Below are 23,575 nucleotides of genomic sequence, written 5' to 3'. Positions count from 1 at the left end.
TTTATTTTGGGGATCTTTTTCAAGAGGTGATTGATGACTTCTTTCAATTTCTATTTTGCCCTCTGGTTCTGGAATACCAGGGCAATTTTCCTTGAGAATTTCTTAAAGATGGTGTCTAGGCACTTTTTTGATCATGGCTTTCAGGTAGTCCCATAATTTTTTAATGATCTCTCCTTTTAATGATCTCTATTTTCCTGTTCTGTGGTTTTTCCAATGAGATATTTCACATTGCCTTCTGTTTTTCCATTTGTTTGGATTTGTCTAATAGTATCTTGATTTCTCATAAAGTCATTAGCTTCCATTTGCTCCAATCTAATTCTGAAGGAATTATTCCCTTCAGTGAGCTTTTCACATTCCTTTTCCATCTGGAAAATTTGGCTTTTTTAAAGACATTCTTCTCCTCATTGGCTTTTTGGGCCTCTTTTGTCATTTGAGTTAGTCTGATTTTTTAAGGTGTTATTTTCTTCAATCAGGTTGTTGACTTGCTTTTCATGATTTTCTTATGTCATTCTCATTTCTCTTCCCAATTTTCGCTCCACTTCTTTTACTTGATTTTCAAAATCCTTCTTGAGCTCTTCCATGGCCTGTAACCAATTCATATTTTTCTTGGAAGCTTTGGTGCAGGAGTTCTGACTTCATTTTCTTCCTCCCATTTCATGCTTTGATCCTTTTTTGTGCCCAAAAAAGGAATCTAAGGTTTGACTGCTGTGCTTGCTTTTCTTCCTTTGCTTGCTCATGTTGCCACTCAGTTACTTGACTTTTGAACTCTTTGGCACAGTAGAACTCTGCTTCCAGAGGGGAGACATTGTCCCAAATAGCTGGGGTTTTCACAGCTGCTAGATCTATTAGGAGGTGCTTTCACCATAACCCCCACAAACTCTGGCTCACTGGACACACACCCCAGGATTTCCACCCAAGACAGATCCAAGCTGGTTTAAAGCAGGTGCGATTATTCTCTGAATGATTGCTTGGTCCCCCTACTATCTGCAGACTAGGGCCTCTGAAACAGCCACATGGAGGAAGCTGCATGGCCAGCTGGCCCCAGCACCTCCTATCACTTCTTGCCCTGGGGGTAGCAGGCAAACTGTGCTTTGTCTTCCCCTCCTCCCCCTGCCCAGTTCCAACAGAGTTCCACACTGACCTTTTACTTTGTCTTTGGCATTTTTGGATTGATAATTCTGGAAACCACCACAGCTGCTGGTGATCTACTTTCCCAAAGTCCGCTTCAGCCACTGCTCTTTGGGGCTGCCATGGGGCTAAAACCATGGGCTCAAGCAGGGCTTGGCTTAGCTACTAGCATGCTGCGATGGACCCCTCCTGACCACCTTCCAGGCTGCCTTCAGCAGGAGATTTGTTTCTCTCTGTCACTTAGTGGGTTTTGTAGCTCTAAAATTTGTTTAGAGTCATATTTTATAGTTTTTTGAGGTGGTTATGGGGGGGGCTCATAGAGTTTTGCTGCCATCTTGGTTCCGCCTCAAGGTATTCTTTATACCGGCTAAAGCTGATGTTGACTTGTTTTGGTCTTTAAAAAAAATATATATATTCAGGTGTGGCTAGGTGGCGCAGTGAGTAGAGCCCCAGCCCTGGAGTCAGGAGGACCTGATTTTGGATCCGGCCTCAGACACTTAATACACACACACAAAAAGTAGCCGTGTGGGCAAGTTACTTAACCCCAATTGCCCTCTAAAAAGCAAAAAAAAAAAAAACCCACCCAAAAAACAAAAAAATATTCTAAAATTGATTTTCTTGTTAGAATGATAACATTCTGAGAAAAGGATTGTTATTGATTTTTTACTTCCTTTGTGTCTCTAGGAATGGAAGGAGTTTGATGAAAACTATGAATCCCTTGAAAAAGACCTGGAAATTCTTGGATCTTCTCTGCCTTCTATGAGTTTAGTGGAAGAAACAGAGGAAAGATTAATGGAACGGATTTCATTTTATCAGGTATTTTTTTTCTCCTTACATTTTCAGAAAGCAAGGTTAGCCTCTCATTTTTTTGCAAAGTGTTTTCATTTTAAAGATTGTTTTGAATTTAGTAAGTATACTTTTTATGACATGAATTATTAGTACTGAGATTTAGATCTACTGAATCATAGGTCACCTCATGCACTCAGAACATTTAACTATCCATTAACACAACCTTGCTTTCCTGATAAATAAAATGAGGAGATTGATGTAGATTTTCTCTTAAAATCCCTTCCAGTTCTAAATCTCCTGTTACCATAAAATGCTTTTAAAATTTGCCTAGGAATAGGTAACTGCTTGGGCCTTGTCACCTATATCAGCACAAGAAGGTATCAAACACTAATGACTTTTAATTTTTAACCAGCTGCCATCAAGTAATTCTCTGTATTTAAGTTACATTGTCTGGGGAAAGAATGAAAGATTAAGAATGTTCATAAATATATCTTTGGGCTTCTTGCTACTAGCAGTATAACAAAAATCTTAATCATATAAATTTACTCAAAAAACAATTTACTTGAAAACAGACAAGCTTTGAGAATTTTGATTTCTGTTTGACTTCGAATTTCCATTTGTTCCTACGTAGTGATACTTGAAGGTGGTTATCAAATACCCTTTTTTTAAAACTAAAAATAAATTTGCTGTTTGTACAGATTAGAAAATGAAAGCAAAACATTTAGCAGGGCTCTGCTTACCATGCTGAAGATGCAGGGTTCTAAAAGGAACATTTGGGAAAGGATAGCACCACATTTTATGAGGTTTAGATGGCCTAGAAATCTTGAAAGTTGGTCCTCTGTTACATTTTCAGTTTTATTACATGATCACTGATTTTCAAGTAAACTTGATCTTTTGAGCTATGTGAGTTAACTCAAGCATCTGGGAAAGTACCATTCTATGGACTACAAGAATTATAATTTTAGAGTCAAGATGGCCGAGTAGAAACAGGACCTCCATGCGGCTCCGGCTCCCACCACCTCCAATTCATGTAAAAGGGGACTCTAAAAAACTTTGGAGCAATAGAACCCACAAACTGACACAGAGAAGCTAACCTCCCACTGAGGATAACCTGGCAGACTGGTAGGAATAGGCCAGTGAAGTGGTCTGGGAGCCTGAGCCACACCAAGGTTTTAGCCCAAGGGTGGGCCTGACCAACCACCTGCTGGAGGGACTTCAGATGACAAGCAGCTATGGTGATCCAGAATTATCAAAATGTAGATGCTAAGAACAAAGTGAGAGGTCAGTGCAGTGTGAACTTTGCGACCCAGCAGTTGGGAGTGTGTCGGCTTTTGCCCCCAGGGCAAGAAGCTGCTGCGGGCTGCAGCACAGCTGCCACCCAGTTGGCAGCTTTACCTCCTGACCTGCAGAGTGTAGGGGGACCAAGAGACCAGTCTGAGGGGTAAGCACTCTTGTTTTAACCTGCTTGGATCTGGCTTGCAGTCTAGGGTGGAGGTGCTGGGGTGTGTGACCAGCTTGCCAGAGTGTGTGGAGGCTTCAGAGAGAGCACCCAACTAATAACTCAGGCAAATGAGAAAACCCCAGCGTTTGGAACAAAGCTCCCCAGTCTGGTGGCAGAGTCCGACTGTGGCAGGCGTCAAGTGACTGAGTGGCGACATGAGCAGACAAAGGAAGCAAACCAAGCAGAACAATCCAATATTAGACTCCTATTTTGGGGACAAAAAGGATCAAAGCATGGAACAGGAGGAAGACAGTGAAGTCAGAACTCCTGGACCAAAAGCTTCCAAGAAAAATGCAGGGGCAGCCAGGTAGCACAGCGAGTAAGAGCACTGGCTCCAGTGTTGGGATGACCTGGAGATCGAATCCCAGGCTCAGACACTTAGCACCCACCCAGAAACACCTGGCCGTGTAACCTTGAGCAAGTTATTTAACCCCAATTGCTTAGGGGTGGCCAGGTGGCTCAGTGAGTAAGAGCACTGGCTCCATTGTCGGGATAACCTGGAGATCGAATCCCAGGCTCAGACACTCAGCACCACACCCAGAAATAATTGGCCATGTAACCTTGAGCAAGTTACTTAAACCTGATTGCTTAAAAAAAAAAAGAAAAGAAAAAGAAAAATGCAAGCTGGTTACAGGCCATAGAAGATCTTAAGAAGCAGATAAGAGAAGTGGAAGAAAAATTGGGAAGAGAAAGGAGAATGATGTAAGACAGTTATGAAATGAGAGTCAGCAGCCTGACTGAGGAATATAACCCCTTAAAAAACAAACTAACTTAAATGGCAAAAGAGGCTCAAAAACAAGCATTTCCAGAACATTATTCCCATAAAAAAAAAACATGATTTCACATGAAAATGCAAATCTACTATGTACAACTTGCTGTTCCTTTCAAATATAAAACAAAATTATCATGTAAATAAGAGTTACAGTTTGACAACAGATTCCATTTTAAGGCACACTGAAAGAAAAGAGAACAATTTCCAATGGACTTACCATAATTATTTCCCTATAGGTCATCTATCTCTTAAAACAGTATCTGTAATCTCATTTAGATTGTGTTTGTCCAAGAAATTTAGCAAATAATTGACTCTCTATTTAAGTAGTTGTTTGACCTTAGGTTCTATCCACTACAGTTTCTTCATCTGTGTGTTGGGGATAATAATAACACTTCCCAGGATTGTGAGGCTATAATGAGATGATATTTGTGAAGCACTTGGCAAATTCTAAGTCCTATAAAATGCTAGTTATTTTTGTTATTATAATCATTATTATCAGAGAATCAGCACAGCATATTGCACTGTGTAGCGAACTGAATGATGTCGTAAAGAAGAATTAGAACCAGTGGGAGGAATCATGAGAAATAAGAGACAAAACAAAAACAAAAAGAGAGCAAAAAGTATTCTCCCAACTGCATTCAGACTCCAAAGTTCTTTTTCTTGATGTGGATAATATTTTTCATCATGAGTCTTTTGGAGTTGTCTCAGATACTTGCATTGAGAAGAGCCAACTGTATGAAAGTTGGCATTGCACAATGTTCTCCTGCTTCAACTTGTTCCACTCAGCATTAGTTAATATAATTTTTCCAGGTTTTTCTGAAGTCTGCTTGCTCATCATTTCTTATAACACAATAGTACGCCATTACATTCATATACTACAACTTGTTCAGCCATTCCCCAATTGATAAGCATACCCTCAGTTTCCAATTCTTGGCAACCACAACAAGAGCTGCTATCAATATTTTTGCTTAGGTCCTTTCCCCATTTTTATGATCTCTTTGGAATACAGAACTAGAAGTGGTATTGCTGGGTCAAAGGTTATGCAAGTTTTTTTAAAATTTATTTATTTACTTTTAGTTTACAACATTCAGTTCCACAATCTCTTGAGTTTCAAATTTTCTCCCCATCTTTGTCCTCCCTCCTCCCCCCTAATATGCACAGTTTTATAGCCCTTTGGGCCTAATTCTAAATTGCTCTCCAGAATGGTTGGATCAGTTCACAGCTCCATCAACAATGTGTAAGTGTTCCATCTCTCCCATATCTTTTCCAACATTTATCATTTTTTTTATTTAGTCATTTTAACCAATCTGATAGGTATGATATGGTACCTCAGAGTTGTTTTGATTTGCATTTCTCTAATTAAGAGTGTTTTAGAGCATTTTTTCATATAACTATAGATAGTTTTAATTTCTTCATCTGAAAATTTCCTGTTCATACCCTTTGACCATTTATTGATTATGGAATGACTTGTATTCTTATAAATTTGACTCAGTTCTCTATATATTTTAGAAATGAGGCCTTTATCAGAGATACTGACTGTAAAAATTATTTCCCAGCTTTCTGCTTCCCTTCTAATCTTGATTGCATTGGCTTTGTTTGTATAAAAACTTTTGAATGTAATCAAAATGATCCATTTTGTATTTCGTCATGTTCTCTATCTCTTATTTGGTCATCAATTCTTCCCTTCTGCGGTGATCTAACAGGTAAACTCTTCCTTGCTCTCTTAGTTTGCTTATAGTATGAATATTTAAATCCTGAAAACCATTTTGATTGTATCTTGTTATAGGGTATAAAATACTGGGCTATGCCTAGTTTGTGCCATACTATTTTCCAGTTTTCTCAGCAGTTTTTGCTAAATAGTGAGTTTTATCCCAGAACCTGGAGCCTTTGGATTTATCAAACAGGAGATTACTATAGTCATTGAATATTATGTCTTGTGTACCTAACCTATTCCTCTTAGCCAGTACTAAGTAGTTTTTTTTAATGCTTTATTAACTTCTGATTTACATCATTTGTTTCTGCCAGATTTTGAGTTACAAATTTTCTCCCCGTTTTTCCGCTACCCACTGCCCCAAAACAGCAGTCCCACAGGATATCCCCTCCTCCAATCTGCTCTCTCCCATATTTTCTCCCATACCCCTTTCGACTTTTCCAGTGGATCTCTATGCCTCAGTGCCTGTATATCTTATTTCCCAATTACATGTAAGATGGTATTAATAATAGTATATATATATATATATGTATACATACAAATATATATACATACACACACACATATATACACACACACACATATATATAAATATATATATATATATATTTGAATATTTGATTTTAAAACTTTGAATTCCAGATTCATTCCCTTCCTCCCTTGTCACCCACCCTTACTGGGAAGATATGTAGTTCAGTATAGGTTGTACATGTGTGGCTAATGCAAAACAATAACACAGTAGTGGGACTGGGCTCGGCTCCCAGAGACCTCTGCTGGCTTCCTGCAGGCCTGCCGGGCTGTCCTCAGCAGGAGGTTAGCTTCTCTGTGTCATTTTGTGGGTTCTGCAGCTCCCAAGTTTTTTTTAGAGTCCCCTTTTTACATGGACTGGGGAAGGTGGAAGTCCCAGTACTAAGTAGTTTTGATGATTGCTGCTTTATAATACAATTTAAGATCTGGTGTAATTAAGCCACCTTCACTGAGTTGCAAGAAATCTTGATGGGTATTCAGTCCAACCCATATGGGAGAGGGATCCCCACCTTAATAAACCTGACTAGTACCATTTCTGACATATATTGGCATGTAACCTTAGGCAAATCACTTAATTTCTCCCTGTGCTTCCAACAGCTTTCTAATGTGATAGATTGTAAAGATGCTGACCTGCATTGATAGAAGGAATTTCCTCATGTGGGAATTCTTTATGCCAATGAAAGAAACAATCTAGCCTCCTTACCCTATCCCACTGATGTAAGAACTTTGAATTATACATTCAAGATTTATCAAGCAGAAGTTTCTTCATTTAACAAATGTTGTACCAAGTTAATTACTCAAAGGGAAGTTAGGACGTGCAGTGGATAGAGCTTGGGCCTGGAGTTTGGAAGACCTGGGTTCAAATGCAGTCTCAGGTACTTACTAGCTGTGTGACCCTCGGCAAGTCACTTAACACTGTTTGCCTCAGTTTCCTCATCTGTATAAGGAGCTGGAAATAACAAACCACTCCAGCATCTTTGCCAAGCAAACCTCAAAAGCTGTCACAAAGAGTCAGACATGACTGAAATGACTGAACAAAAAATATTTAATACAACAAACATTTGTTAAATGTCTGATAGTGATCCAAAGATTAAAAAAGGAATTGCCTCTAGCTTCAAAGAATCTAGTCTAAAAGAAGATATGACATGTACACAAATAAATATCATAGAAGAAAAAGTCATAGGAAGGTTTGGAACAAAGTGCTGCATAGGTGCTCATCAATCATCATATCAGTAGGTGACCTGTTTCATTTGTAGACAATTCTGGCACTGATTTCTCATTTCCCAATGAAAATAACTTCTTAAGGCTATTGCAGAGAGGATTCATGCTTCGAGTGAAAATTACAGCAGAAAATTACAGGACCTCTGCAGTCCCTTCCAATCGTAGGCTGCTGTGATTCAATGAAAGGGAGAATTGGATTTATGTTCAAAAGATAGAGGCTCATATCCTTGCCATACCATTTCCTACTTGTGTAACTTTGAACAGGTCATTTAATCTATGGATCTTTATTTTCCTCACATGCAAAGTAAAAGTAACAATGATATTTGCACTCCCCATCTTAGAGGATTGCTGTGACCACTGGATAAGATAGAACAATGGATATAAAGCCTTTTGTAGACTGAAAACCATTTAGTTCAACCAGGATTTATTAAGCATGGATTATGCGCCAAATGTTGTGCTAAATGCTGGGGATACAAAAAATAAAAAACCAAAAAAACAGGTCCTGCCCTCAAGGTACTTACACCCTAATTAATAAAACAATATGTAAATATCTGGGTATATACAAGGTATATACAGATGCTAGACTGTAAGCTCCTTGAGGACAAGGACCGCCTTTTGCCTCTGTTTGTATCCTGAAATGCTTAGCACGGCACTTGGCACATTATTTTTTGTTCTTTTTTTCAGTCTTGTCTGATTCTTTGTGACCCCTTTGGGATTTTCTTGACAGAGATACTGAAATGATTTGCCATTTCCTTCTTCAGTTTATTTTACAGATGAGAAAACTGAGGCAAACAGGGTTAAGTGACTTGCATAGGATCATACAGCTAGGAAGAGTCTGAGGCCACATTTGAACTAGGGAAGGTGAGTCTTCTTGACTCCAGGCCTCGCACTATATCCACTGATTCACCTTGCTGCCTGGCACATAGGTGCTTAATAAATATTGATTGATATAGAATAACTAAAGATAATGTCAGAGAAAGGCATTAGGAAGTGAGAGGACAAGGAAACGCCTCTTACAGAAGGTAAGATTTGAACTTAGTTTTAAATGAAACTAGGGAAACTTAAGTGGCAAAACTGAGGAACAGAGCATTTCATATCGGAGGGGAGGTTTAGCAGATTAGCCCCAGAGATAGACATATATTCTCACTCACTCACTTTTCAAGTGAGCAAAGGTTAAGTGTCCAAATCTTCTCTAAAATGTAACACGTTCCCCCACATTTTCCTTTCTCATGACAGAGTAGTGTGTGTTTATTATTTTTCTTTCTGCTTTTTCTCATTCTTGTTATCTCATCTATCTTTGTAATCTAAACTCCCTCTTCTCCCTTTCTCCAGATCTTAAAACTCCTTCATGTTGTCCTTGGTTCCCTCCTCCTTTTCTCTAGTGTCTGATGAAAAGGTGACTCCCCAAGACCTCTCCAGGAACTCTTTATCCCAACCACTTGCATCTTCCCCCACATATTTCCCCTATACTCATCCCCTCTCTCTCTGTAACCTGTCTACTGGTCCATTCCTTGTTAATTGTAGACATATCCAGATCTCCTTTATCTTTAAAAAGAAACAAACCACAACCAACCCTGAGGTGATCCTACTGTCTTCTCAAGCTATATTCATGTATCTCTCCTCCTTTTCAACGACAAAGTCTTAGGAAACAGAGACTATATTCATTGACTCTACTTCCTCTCCTCTCGGTCACTTCTCAACCCTTCGTAAGCCCAGCTTCAGCACAGTACTGCAAATGTTGTTATTTTTTTTTGGAGGACAGTTGGGATTAAATGACTTGCCCAAGGTCACACGGCTAGTGGTTTTTGTTGTTTTTTAGTGTTAAGTGTCTGAGGCTGGATTTGAACTCAGGTCCTCCTGACTCCAGGGCTGGTGCTCTATTCACTGTGCCACCTAGCCACCCAAATGTTATTATTTATAAAAGGTATAGGAGCTGACCTCCTGATTTCATTGAAGTGCATGTTGGGAACTCCCAGGTAAGGAAACTCCCTTTATCAGTGAAGGTCAATATCCTCTCAGCAACTTATTTAAAGAATTGCTTAGTAAGTTACCTGACCAGAGTCATACAACCAGTATATGTCAAGTAGGACTTGAACCGAGGTCTTCTTGATGACAGCTCTCTGTATCACTTTGTGTCTCCTTTTTACTTATGTCAAAGAAAGAAAATCATATTCTAGTTGTGAATTTTCAAAGTATGTGCTCTTAATCCTATCGAGCAAAAATGGTTTTCCTTTTTGTCTCTCCTCACCTATTCAAATCCTTTCTCTCTTTCCAAGGTCTAGCACAATCATTGTCTCTTCCAACTCCTACAGACTTTATCATCACACTCTTTTTTTTTTTTAAGCAATTGGGGTTAAGTAACTTGCTCAAGGTTACACGGCCAGCTATTTCTGGGTGTGGTGCTGAGTATCTGAGCCCGGATTTGATCCAGGTCGTCCCAACACTGGAGCCGGTGCTCTTACTCTCTGAGCCACCTGGCCGCCCCTAAGCAATTGGGGTTAAGTAACTTGCTCAAGGTTACACGGCCAGGTGTTTCTGCATGCGTGCTAAGTGTCTGAGCCCAGATTCGATCCCCAGGTCATCCCGACACTGGAGCCGGTGTGACTCTTACTCGCTGTGCTACCTGGCCGCCCCATCACACTCTTTTCACAGAATTATTGTATCTCTCAGAGGGAGCATGGCACAAAACAGCCATAAATAGTACAACTTTTTGCTTTGTCTGCTATTTCCTGTGTGTTACTATGATCTGTTGCTCTTCATTCTTTGAAGAGAAGGAAGAGATTTTATTCCTTTTATGTATTCCACGCAGTGCTGAGCATTTAGAAACTGCTCCATAAATGTCACAAGTTGCTTTATTGATCTCGTCATCTTACTTTCTTAGCAAATCAAAGGGAATATAGATGAAAAGCAAACTAAACTTTACCAGACCACGAGTGAAGCCAAATGCGCCATGACGGCTCTGAGTTGTCCTGAGCTGCAAGGCCAGATTGCCAAGCTGGAAGAACAATGGTTGGCTTTGAATAAAAAAGTCGACCACGAACTACATAGACTTCAAACCCTTCTCAAGCATCTGGTCAGGTAAGCCTTCTTAAAACTTCATTTCAAAAACGTTTTGGGAAGATATATATATATATATATATATATATATATATATATATATATACACACACACACACACACACACACACACACACACACACACACACACAGAGTCTCTGGGGTATAGAAATCCATCTTGTCCTACAAGAAAGTAAGGGCAAGAAGGGGGATGAGGGCATAGAAGAGAGGGCAGACTGGGGAAAGGGATAAGCCATCTTGCCATCTTGGGGTGAGGGGTAGGGAAGAGATGGGGAGAAAATTTGGAACTCAAAATCTTGTGGAAATGAAAGTCGAAAACTAAAAATAAGCAAAATAAATACAAAGAAAAAAACTATTTGGGATAAGGGTATCCCAGAAATTCTGTCATTCCAAAATTTCTCTCTCTGTCATAATTTTTTATATATTTTCTTTGGCATCATAAAGCTAGCATGTAAAAAAAAAAAGACTGTATTCTCAAAAGTTAATGATCATTTTTCTTGGCCACTTGTATAGAGGTGTTAGTCACTTTAATTGTAAGAAAGTTCTCTAATTTCACGGGGATATGAGGAATCAAATCAACAAAGAAACATTATGAGAGGGGGAAAAAAGTAAAGCTATCATGTACTTATACCTGTGAGTCATGAGGTTAAAACAGGATCTAGAAGATAATTATTTTCTAGACATCAAGAGTACTTTTGAGCTACTGTTACACTGTATGTATATGTTATGAAACATTAAATTTCAAGACTCTCATTTTACACTTAATCTCTGTTAAGATAAAATTGGTGAAGGTGGCTTCCAAATGTAATGTCCATAGCCACCTTTACCTTTGGCTCAGAATGAGAATAGAGCCTTGGGATAAGACCTCATGAGCTTTTTGTATAGGCTGGTCAAGTTAATTGTTTTCTGTGAAGTCCTATTGGTCAGTAGACATATGGTTTCCATAAGGCTTGAGCCCTTAAAAATCAGTATTTTCTTTTTTTTTCCAGCTTAAAAAGAGGACTGGCTTTAATTTACAGGGAATACTAAATGTATAGGATTCCTTAAAAAATCATTACACACAATAAATAGTTTGTCTCCGAGATGTCAAAGCCCAGCAGTGGGGTGGGAGGAAGGGCAGGGCTGAAAGGGTGGGAAGGTAAAGTGGTCTGATTTGGCTTTGGGAGAGTCTCTGATATGGGGTGGGGTGGGGGGAAGCACACACACGAACACACACATACATACACATATGCACACACATGGACACAGACACAGAGATCCTCTGAGGGCTAGAAAAGACAGCCTCCTTCACAAATGGACACAGTGGGAGGCATGGTGGTGGAAATCAGTATTTCCCTTCTAGGAATAACCCTAAGGAGTCCTCTGAGGGAAACATAGTTTCCTCTAATTCAAGGGATACCCCATCCTTCACTAAATTGTTCTTGTCTATAGTACTTAACCCTTCTTTGTAAACTAGAGTTCCATCCTTGATAACTCAGATTCTGCTCTATTTCCTTACTTTTTCATTTCATTTTTTCAATGGATAGAAATTAGTTTTCTCTCCCTTCAATTCCCACTTCCCCCAATGGAAAGTAAAATAAAAACAAAACTTTTGTAAAATATATACAGTCAAAACAAATTTCCAAATAAGCTATATCCAAAAAATATATGTCTCAATCTGTACTCTGAGTCTGTCACCTTTCTGGCAGGAGGGATAGAATCATAATTCCTCTGGGTTTGTGATTAGTTATTGAATTGATTAGAGTTTTTAATTTTTTCAAATTCATTTGTCTTTACATTGTTGTTATTATACAAATTGTTCTGGTTCTGCTCATTTCACTCTGTATCAATTGATATGTCTTCCCATCCCCTTCATTATTTCTTATAGCACAATAATGTTCCATTAAATTTATATATGTTACTGGTGAGCCTAATGCCAACACCCTGTTAGTTCAGGTTTGATGTTGGGATGAAATGAGGCCCTCAAAAGGCATTGAACATTTAACAACAAAAAAAAAAAGTTTACTTTGCCCTAACACAGTGAGGATATGCAGGAAGGATACAGTGGTACTTAGTTTCTCTGGATGCAGCCCCTCTCATTCCATATGGAAACAAGTCTGCTTAGCCCAGCAGGTTATGGTGATTCATGTGGTTTCCCCAAGCCAGAGGGGCCCCAACACCATGTTGGTGGGATTTTTTATGTCCTTTAGTGACCAGGAAGCTACATCAAGGGAGGGAACCATCAATCAATTCCTAGGGAGAACCTTTTAGGGAAAACATTCCAATTGAAGGGAACCTGGCGAACTCTGTTCCTATCACAATATACTATAATTTGTTCATTAATTCTTCAGTTGATGACCATCCCTTTAGTTTCCAGCTCTTTGCTACCACAAAAAGTATAAATAATTTTGTACATGTATATATATTTCTTTGATATCTTTGAGATATATACACATATATACATACATACATACATACACACATACATATATACACACACATATAAAAGTAACTTTTGGGGCAAAGTTCCAAATAACTTTCCAGAAGGATTGAACCAATTCACAACTTCACCAACAGTGCTTTAATGTGCCTGTTTTCCCACAGCCCCTCTGAAGTTTGTCATTTTAATCTTTTATCAGTTTTGCCATTCTGGTGGATATGTTATGGAACTTTTTGGTTGCTTTAATCTATATTTCTCTATTACTGATTTAGGGCATTTTTACATAGCTATTGGTAACCTAGATTTCTTCCTTAAATGACTACCTGTTCATATCCTTTGACCATTGAAGAATAACTTTTTATTTTTATAAATTTGAATGAGTTTCTTTTATCTTGAAAAAGAGACCCTTATCAGAGAAATCTGCAGCAAAGATTTTTTTCTCAGTTATCTTTTTCCCTTCTAATTTTAGCTGCATTGGTTTTGTTTGTACTAAATCTTTTTTTTTTTAGATGTTATGTAATCACTGTTTATTTTGCTTTCTGTGACCCTCAATATCCTTTTTTTGGTCATGAGCTCTTCCATTACCCCATTTCCTTTAAAGCAGCAGACAAAATCCTGAAGCTTATGGGGCTTTAATGGAGATGTATAGTATTCTTTATCTTCAATTATAGAGATTTTTTTCCTTTCCCAAACTTTTTTCCCATCCATCCCTATAAACACACAGGTACATATACACATTTAGAAAGGATGAGGTGGATTTGATCCTATATATGGTGGCATAGAACATTTTCTGTGTGGAATCAGGTCAGTTTCTTCCTCTCAGGCACACATTCCTGAATAAGAGATGGACTTTAAGGGAAGGGACTGTAAGACACTTATGTACATTCATTTAGCAAGTATTCATTGCACATAAGCCTTAAAAAAAACACCTCTAACATAGAATCATTACATAAGAGAAAAAGATATGTGCTTTCTCATGGCAGGATTATGTTAAGTGTTCTCTCTTCTCTTTCCTACCAGTCTCATCTTGTAAGCATTCACATATTTCACCTACAAGGGCCCTTACTCAAAATTCTCTTAACACATATCTTAGATAGGAACAATTTCTATATCCCTTTCATTATAACTGCCCTACAAAATGACCATCAGTTCACTTGGCTGACTGATACGTAAATTTGCATAGAGGAAGAATGGAAATAATCTAGGGCATTGGTCCATTTAACCCCCTCTGCCCATCTCCTATCTATATTTACCCAAGCATGTTTAGCCAGCCTTTTAGCCAGCTCTTCAAGAGATTACAATGGAGTGTACATGTAATCATTCAGAGACCAAGATTTTTATTGTAGAGATGTTAAGACTATATCCTACCAGAATCTGACCTGTAAAACAGTCTACTTTCTAAATTCTGCGTAGAATTTGACCCAAGATAGCCTAGTCAATAAGGCTGCAACCTCCCCCATCCAAAAACACTCAACTAAATTGACAACAAATTATTTTACATAGAGTTAAATAACACATGCCTTATACCCCTCTAAGTAATCAAACAACAAGCCTTTATGAAATGTTTACTATTATTCAAAGAACAGCTAGTGCTGGGGATACAAAGAAAGGAAAAACTATCCTTGCTTTCCTTAAACTTACATTCTAGAGAGGGAAAGAACATGTACATAAATAGGCGTACACAAAATACATATGGAGCAGATGAAAGGGAAGCTCTCACAGATAGAAGACCTGAGGAAAATCTGCTTGTGATCGTCCAGTCCTTTTAGTTCGTGACTGGGTTTTGGTTTTGGTTTTGGTTTTTGCTTTTTGGAGGGCAATTGGGGTTAAGTAACTTGCCCAAGGTTACACGGCTAGGTTTTTTTTTTTTTTGGTGTGTGTGGGTGTTAAGGCCGGAACTGAACTCGGGTCCTCCTGACTGCAGCGTTTTACTCACTGTGCCACCAAGCTGCCCCCATTCAGGGTTTTCTTGATAAAGATCCTGAAGTGGTCTGCCATTTCCTTCTATAGCTCATTTTATAGGCGAGGAAATTGAGACAGAGTTAAGTGACTTGCCCAGGGTCACACAGCTAGTAAGTGACTAAGGATAGATTTGAACTCCACAAGATGAGTCTTTCCGACCTTGGACCTGTCACTCTTATCCACTGTGCCACCTAGCTTCCCATGTAATATTTTTATCTGAATCTTGAAGGAAGCAAGGGATCATGAGAGGCTAAGGTGAGGGAGAGCATTCTAGGCTAGGGGAACAGCCAATGCAAAGGCATGGAGGTGAGAGATGGTAAGCCATTGTGGTTAGAATGCAAAGTGAAGACAGGAGTAAATTGTAGAAGACTGGAAAAATAGGAAGGGATCAGGCTGTGAAGGGCTTTAAATGCCAGCTAAGTGGTACAATGGATAGAGCACTGGGCCTGGAGTCAGGAAGACCTGAGCTCAAATCTGGCATCAGATACTTCCTTGCTATATGAGCCTGGTCAAGTCACTGGTTTGCCTCAGTTTCCTCATCTGTAAAATGAGCTGGAGAAGGAAATGGCAAATAATTCCAGTATCTTTGCCAAGAAAGCCTCAAATTGGGTCTCAAAAGAGTTGGGCATGACTGAAAGGACTGAACGACAAGCATACTTGATTCTGGAGTCACTGGAATGATTCTTTGACCTGGTTCTTCCCAATATAAAATAGTTCATCCACACACACATATACCCACCCCCTACTCAGCATGGTGAGCCTACCTCCCAGCTCAAGCCATCCACCAGCCTCCATGACCCCAGGAGAAGGGATTTCAGGTATGTTCTACCATGCTCAACTCATATATTTTCATAACAAAACTGGTAAATACTTTAACTTCTCAGTTGAATTACATATCAGTTACAGATAAGTTACCAATCTATCTTTTCCCTAGCTCTGACATCATAGGTCTAGACCCCTTCTACCTTTTGTAATATTGTAATATCTACACATTCATTGTTAGGAAAATGGATTTCTATTGCAGGATCCCTATTCACTATTCATTTCAGTGCATTTCCACACACATTTGATAAGAGTTAAAAAGAATATTTCTAGCCTCATCCCCTTTTTTCTTTCTTAGTCATTGTAACCAAGGTAAGCTATAGTAAGCTATATAACACACCTCAGTCCCATCCAGATTTGAACCATGGGGCATAAATTTTATATAGTTTATCAGACTAATGGGAAAATTGCCTATAAAGGGGCAAGGATAGGGAATAAAGTGGTACCCCATGAAGATAATTTCATTTTCTAATGGAGATGAATCTTATGACATATAATAGGACAAGTGAAAACCATACTTGTGATTTGTTACAATAATGGATGATATTTGGTTTTTTTTTCCCTGTTAATATTTTTATAGTTATAACAAGGACTCGGATGAATTCACCAAGTGGTTAGAATCTGCTCAGCAAACTCTGAATTACTGGAAGGAGCAATCTCTTAATGTATCTGAAGACTTGGATACAATTAGGAGCAACATAAATGATTTCTTTGTAAGTTATACAAGAATATACTTTGATATTTATTTGAGAAGCAGTTTAGAGGGTCAACTTCTGAGTCAAAAAGACAGTAGTCCCACCTTTGATTCATTCTGACTGAGTTGGGCAAATCATCTAAATCCTCAGTCTTTCAGGCAGTTCTCTAAATTGCATTACATTTGCTGATCTACATTTTTTTCCTTGGAGTATCTAAGTGGCACAGTAGATAGAGTGCCAGGCCTACAGTCAGATAGACCTGAGTTCAAATCCAGCCTCAGATACTTATTAGCTGTGTGACCCTGGGCATGTCACTTAACCCTATTTACCTCAGTTTCCTCATCTGTAAAATGATTTCCTAGAAAACCCCAAATGAAGTCACAGAGAGTCAGACACAACTCAAATAACTACACAATTTGCTGATCTACATACTTTTCCTCATTGGAAGTTCCATGAATGGATGAAATAAGTAATGAAGACAAAAAATTAATGTATTTGTTAAAGAAAAGTTACACTGACATTTTAGCATAGATATGCACATGAATCTATAGAAAATGAAAATTTGTTGTTTGTGGCTGTTGTTCAGTCATGTCCAGTTCTTTGTGATCCTGTGGACTATGTCACATCAGGCCTTTCTTTCGTTCATTATCTCACAAAATCTATCCAAGCTCCTGTTCAGTGCTGCCATGAAAACTTCCTAAGAATTGTTGCTGTTGTTCAGTCATATCCAACTCTTTGGGACCCATTGGACTATACTGTCCATGGGGTTTTCTTGGCAAAGATACGAGAATGGTTTGCCACTTCCTTCTCCTGTGGATTAAGGTAAACAGAGGTTAAGTGATTTACCCAGGGTCATACAGGTAGTATCTGAGTTTGGATTTGAACTCAGGTCTTCCTGACTTCAGGCCTAGTTCTCTATCACTTAGCCACTTAGCTATTGTTTGATGAAAATTGTTTGATAGTAACTATGTCTCTCCAATTTAGATTTTTTTCTGCATTTATTTTATGGTTTTTTTTTTTAGTAGAGCAGACATAGTCTAAGCTGACATAGTCATGTGGACATGTCTAAGTAAATGATATAAAAACCAGTCAGATTGTGAGCATATACTCAAATACAAGGGATAAAATAATGTTAATGAATTAAAGGTTAGTTTATTAATTTGACAGCATTAGATCAATCTATTTAAGAAGCAGTTAAAATATCAGATTTATGCTGGAATTATTTATAAAGAAGTAAAATTCTACTTTTGTAGCAATTTCAACTTATAATGTTTGTATCACAGAACTGTGTTTTGTTGATCCCGATTTTTCCATGTATTCCATAGTACTTCCATTATATAAAGAGAGCACTCTCTCAGAATTTAGAGTATAACTATTAACATGGACATTAAAAATATCTCAAAACAAACTTTTAATACTTGAGGATCTAAAATATTTTACTGATGCATCTTTCATTTTTGCCACAATCATTTTACAATAGTGTCTTCATTGGACCTTCCCTTATCTAAGAAAAGTTAAATAAAAGATATATAACATTTCTTGTCCATGAGCCATTTTGTCTCTTCTGACAGGAAACAAATCTATTCCAGTATTATTCATTGTATTTAATCTAATTGCTATTGTCTTTTAATGCAAAACTAAGTATTAGTGAATGGGAAATAATTGCGGCATCTGTATCCCTCGTATTTATCACTGTGACTGGCACATAGTAGGAACTTAATAAATGCAAGTTGACTGCCTGGACTTTATTGGTTTTATGCAACTCTCAGAATTTTTCTTTTATTTGTGCAGAACCTTGGGTTATATTAAGAGTTTCATTGTAATTGTTTTTACATGAAACTGGGGGGGGTATAAAATATTATTTTAAAAAAGAGTTTCTTTGTAAAGTTTGAACAGTGATTTGAATGGTTTGAGACAACCAACAAATTTCACTTAAAAATATTTTTTGAGACCATTAACAAGTATTTTTTCAATCTTAATTTGCATATCAGTCACTTTAGTGGAAGTTAATCATATCTCCATATCATATCTTCAGTTGTAAAATTTGCATCCATTAGGAATTTTCAAAGGAAGTGGATGAAAAATCTTCCTTGAAGACATCTGTGATCAGCACAGGAAACCAGCTTCTTCACTTGAAAGAAGCTGATACTGCCACACTGAGATCTTCTTTAGCACAATTCGAGCAAAAATGGGCAACGCTGATCACTCAGCTTCCAGATATCCAAGAAAAACTCCATCAGGTAAATAAATATCAAAGAACCCAGTATAAATCCCAAAACTTTCAATTTTCAGCTTATAACTTCTTCAAAGTCAATTCTCTGATTCGGTGATTGGCATTATTGTTGTCTGCTTTTCTCTAATAGCACTGCTGAATGCATGTCTTAATTACCAGATACTCCTCCATTGGGATCATTCTTAGGAGAGAATTGGGCTTTAATTACTGTTTCCCAGTTTACTTATGCCACTCTCATACTTTATACAGAAGGTCATCTCCATTGTTTTTTCCATTGCTTACTTTTGAGCTTTAATGCTGAGTTTGTTTTGGTGACTAACCTGCATAATTATGGAGTGAGACCTTTTTACAAACCAGATATCATCTTTAGTGTTGCCCTGATTCATGCTGTTAACTGGAAGTAATTAAATGGAAATCATTTTGTCCTTGCAGCTTCAAATGGAGAAATTGCCATCTCGTAAGGCAATCACTGAGATGATTAACTGGATGGACAACATAGAACAGCAGATAGCAGATGAGGCCACTGTAGATTCACCAAATTCTGTAATTCAAGTGAAAAGTCTTCTTCAGAAGTACAAGGTAAAACTCTAAGAAATGACAAGATATCTCAGAACAAAAGCAAAAAAATGCTCATATTAAATCAGTCCTAGAGAAATACTGAAGCTGTGTGATAGGGAAAATAAATTGAGCTGAATGCAGAACAAGAAAAACTGAGCACTTAGTAAAAATGCAACAAATTCTGTCCCTCATCCTATTAAGAAAACATAAATATTCTGAGAGCTAAAGGTGAAAATGGTCTTCTTACTGGTTTTTGTATATATTGGTATTGATTCTCTGATTCCTTCTACCCCAAGCCCAGTTACTAATGACTTCTCCTTGGAAATTACTTTATACATTTTGGGTACCTAATTTTCTTTATATATGCCATATCCTCTGATAAAACTCCTTAAAGGCAAAAACTGTTTTTTTTTAAAATTTCTGTCTCTGTATCCTTTCCACTTTACTTTTTGTGCCTAGTACATAGTAGATCTTAATGAATGAGTGTTGATTTATTGATTGATCTCTAAGTCTATAGTTGATAAAATAATGATGGCACAGAGCTTATATGCAATTTCCCCATATTGTCCCATAGTCTCCATTTTCTTGTATAACTTTTAAAAAGATTCCCAGGTATGTATCTCCAGGGCAGTGGTTCTCCTTGTTTTTGTGGGGGGATGGGTGGGTGGGGGCTAGCACATAGTACAATATTGGCACCTAAGGAAGATTCTACACCAAAGCGTCTCTCCTTCCCCATACTGGAAGTTCCCCCAGAGTTTCCAATCAAGGAGATGGCATTGTGGCACTAGAGAGACAGAGAGAGAGAGCTACTGTGACCTCCTAGACACCAAACCCAGAGGAACAGCAGCAAACTGCACTTGGGGGGAGAGGGGTGGGGCTGGGATTTGTGAAAGTCTGGGAAGTAGGGGAAGGTTCTCATAGCACACCCAGTAAAACTCAGGACATGCTCTTTTGGAGGGGGGAGGGCAGGGCAATTGGGGTTAAGTGACTTGGCCAAGGTCACACGGCTAGTCAGTGTTAAGTGTCTGGGGTCAGAATTGAACTCAGGTCCTCCTGATTCCAGGGCCAGTGCTCTCTTCACTGTGCCACCTAGCCGCCCCTAGGACATGCTATTTTGAGCATACTCTTGGACAGCCTGGATGAGCGATGAGAAGAGGGAAGGGAACAACCATTTATTAAGTGCCTGCTCTGTGCCAGGTATTCATAAGTATTCAACAACTGTTATCTCATTTGATCCTCATAACAACTCTGTGAGATAGGTGCTATTCTTGTCCCCATATTACAGTTGAGAAAACTGAGGCAGATTGCAGTTAAGTGACTTGCCCAGAGTCACACAACAAGTAAGGGTCTGGGGCTAAATCTGAACTCAAGTTTTCCTGATTCCAAGATGAACACTCTATCCATTGGCCTACCAGCTGCCTAAGACGAACTTCATAGTTTTAATAATCTTGTGACTAATAACTTAAGTGCCAAAACAACTCAATGCATAGTTAGATAGGGCATAACAAGTTAGAAGTAGCCCCATGGCCATCAAGTGCTGCCTTCTCAATTCAATTGAACAAAAAGTATTTACTACATATCAACTATTTGTTTGTCTCTGTATCCCCTTCACCTAACATTGTATGTGATAGAGGAAGGTTTTCGTAGCACAATTAGTAAACTTCAGGACATACTCTGAGAACCACTGTGCTTGGGGGCTTGGGCAATCTGGGGGAAGAGGGAAAGCACAGGGCTAGGCACTGGGGATACAAGGACAAATACAAATGATTCCTTGCCCTCACCAAACTTACATTCTATGAGAAGGAAACAACATGTATGTAGAAAAATAGATATAAATGTATAATATGAAAAGCAATTTACATCTCCAAGACATTAGCTATCTCCAGGAAAGATCAAGATGGGCTTCCTGTAGTGGGTGGTATTTGAGCTGAGCCTTGAAGGATGCTAGGGATTCTAAAAAGCAAAGATGACTTCTAGGATGCATAGTTTGCTGAAGTTTCTGTTGTTCTCTGAGTCGTATGCCCTGAGATCTACAGCCTTTGCTGGCCTGGTGGATATAAGGAAGACTTATCCACTAATGGCAAGGTAACTTAGGGGACTTTTTAAATATTCAGTCATTTAGTGAGAGAGTATTGGTTTACTCTAAGGTGTCTTCTCAAATCAAAACATCCTTCTCTAACTACAGTTCCCCTATATTTATTTTTTTCTCCTTTAGACTATAAATTCCTTTATAAAAAGAATGTCTTTGTTTTGTATTACTATCCCAAGTACAGTTCACATAGTCAGAGCTTAATAAATGATTTTTCATTCCTATGTCCACATAAAAGCAAATTGCCAAGGGCTACATTCCCCACCTCCTCCCCCAGGTCCCAGTGAATCACCATTCCAAAGGCTTTTATAAACAGGAATTGACCAGCCCTGAAGAGGATTTTTCCAGGTAGCTCCAAAAAGAAACAGGTTTTCTGAATCTGCCTCAGCTATATATAGCACTGCAATCATCTCACTAAGAGCTTAAGAGGCTTCAGAATTGACCAGAAATCCCAGGACAGAATGACAAGTTGGTTTCTTGTTAGAGAACACCTTAATAAAGACTTCATGATGCCCCCTGGAAGACATTGAAGTGAAAATCCATCTCTTTTTTTTTTTGAGGGGTAGGGCAGGACAATTGGGGTTAAGTGACTTGCCCAAGTTCACACAGGTAGTGAGTGTTAAATGTCTGAGGTCGAATTTGAAGTCAGGGCCAGTGCTCTATTCACTGTGCCACCTAGCTGCCCCCTCCCCCCAAAATTCCATCTTAATAACCTTCTTTCTTCCATTCCTTCAACCTACCCCTACACACACTTTAGAAGGTTACCCACTATTCATGTTTCCCCCCCACAGGAATTTAGGATGGAAATGAACTACAAACAGTGGATCATTGATTTTGTCAATCAGTCACTGTTACAGCTAAGCACCAGTGACGTAGAAAGTAAGCGTTATGAAAGAACTGAATTTGCGGAATGCCTTGGAGAAATGAATCGTCAGTGGCACAAGTTACATGGGACACTAAACAGAAAGGTTTGCTCCTAATTTTTTCCCCCAGTTTTCTGTTTTTAGCTTGGGCTTTTGTGTTAGAACTTTTAAAATCATAGATAGATGTATAAATAAACACATATGTATAAGTATATGTATATATGTATATTTGTGTGTATACATACACACATATATACACAGAGAGAAAGCTTGTTGTTTTAATAGCTTAAAACTACACTAAGATTTTTGTGATATATGCACATATATGTGTGTGCACACATATTTGTACATATTATGTGTGTGTGAAGTCTCCAGCAAATTGGATGAACTCTCTGTGAGAAACTTTTGAGAGAAAATGGACAACAATTACATAGAATGAGAAATCATGGATATGCTGAGATATACAGATTGAATATATATGTGTATAGTCTCAAAATATTCAAATGGATCTGAGATCTTGTTGCTTCTGAAGTTCTCTCCAGTAATATTGATGGCATCTGCATCCATGACATTATGCCATTCATTGTTGCCAGCCCATCCTGTGTGACCCTTGTTCATGTCCTCCAGGATATGATGATGAATCTAGGCTTCTTCAATTAATCACCAAAAGAGGTCCATCCATTGAAGAAAACTGGGGGGAGGCCTTCCTCACCTTTTCTTCACATTGAGACTATACCAATAGAGCATATGGGCTTTCCATCAGTCATCCCTCATTCTCAATGTATTAGATCTATAACATAAATATATGCGCTGCTATTTATAATATATGTACTAAATATAATATATACCAACATGTTACATACAGTATATATGTTTAAATACATTATGCCTAGCATATGTATATAGCATTAGTATATGTTTGTGTTTGTGTGCGTGCGTGTGTATTGTCTCCAAAGTTTTAAGTATTAACTGCAGTGACACTTTGAGGAAACCCTATATATATATATATATATCACACAAAGTGAGAGATATTAGAGTCTCATAATTTTAAACTTTTAAGCAATTTTAAGCTATTAAAATTTAAAACTGCATTAAATCTTTGGGGACATCATGCATATAGTGGACATTGGCTAAAACCATTATAAAAACCGGAATCTGTGATATCAGTTTGGAAGATTTTACTGGATAATCAAGTAAAAAGAATTT

General features: G+C 38.2%; 1 protein-coding gene across 1 annotated transcript in view; it reads left to right on the top strand.

Annotated features, from left to right (window-relative positions):
- Positions 1 to 23,575, top strand: part of SYNE2 (spectrin repeat containing nuclear envelope protein 2) — a 493,787-nt gene that overhangs the window by 372,280 nt on the left and 97,932 nt on the right. The window contains exons 82-87 of the mRNA XM_069091728.1: positions 1,813 to 1,944; positions 10,532 to 10,728; positions 16,512 to 16,644; positions 18,684 to 18,866; positions 19,292 to 19,438; positions 22,298 to 22,474. Coding sequence (XP_068947829.1) covers positions 1,813 to 1,944; positions 10,532 to 10,728; positions 16,512 to 16,644; positions 18,684 to 18,866; positions 19,292 to 19,438; positions 22,298 to 22,474 — 969 coding nt within the window. The remainder of the gene's footprint in view (positions 1 to 1,812; positions 1,945 to 10,531; positions 10,729 to 16,511; positions 16,645 to 18,683; positions 18,867 to 19,291; positions 19,439 to 22,297; positions 22,475 to 23,575) is intronic.

This window comes from Petaurus breviceps, unplaced genomic scaffold (assembly GCF_028583685.1).
Source record: "Petaurus breviceps papuanus isolate PSGF00001 unplaced genomic scaffold, PetGlider_PUasm1.0 189, whole genome shotgun sequence".
Lineage (NCBI taxonomy): Eukaryota > Metazoa > Chordata > Mammalia > Diprotodontia > Petauridae > Petaurus > Petaurus breviceps.
This window is presented reverse-complemented; position numbering and strand designations above follow the sequence as displayed.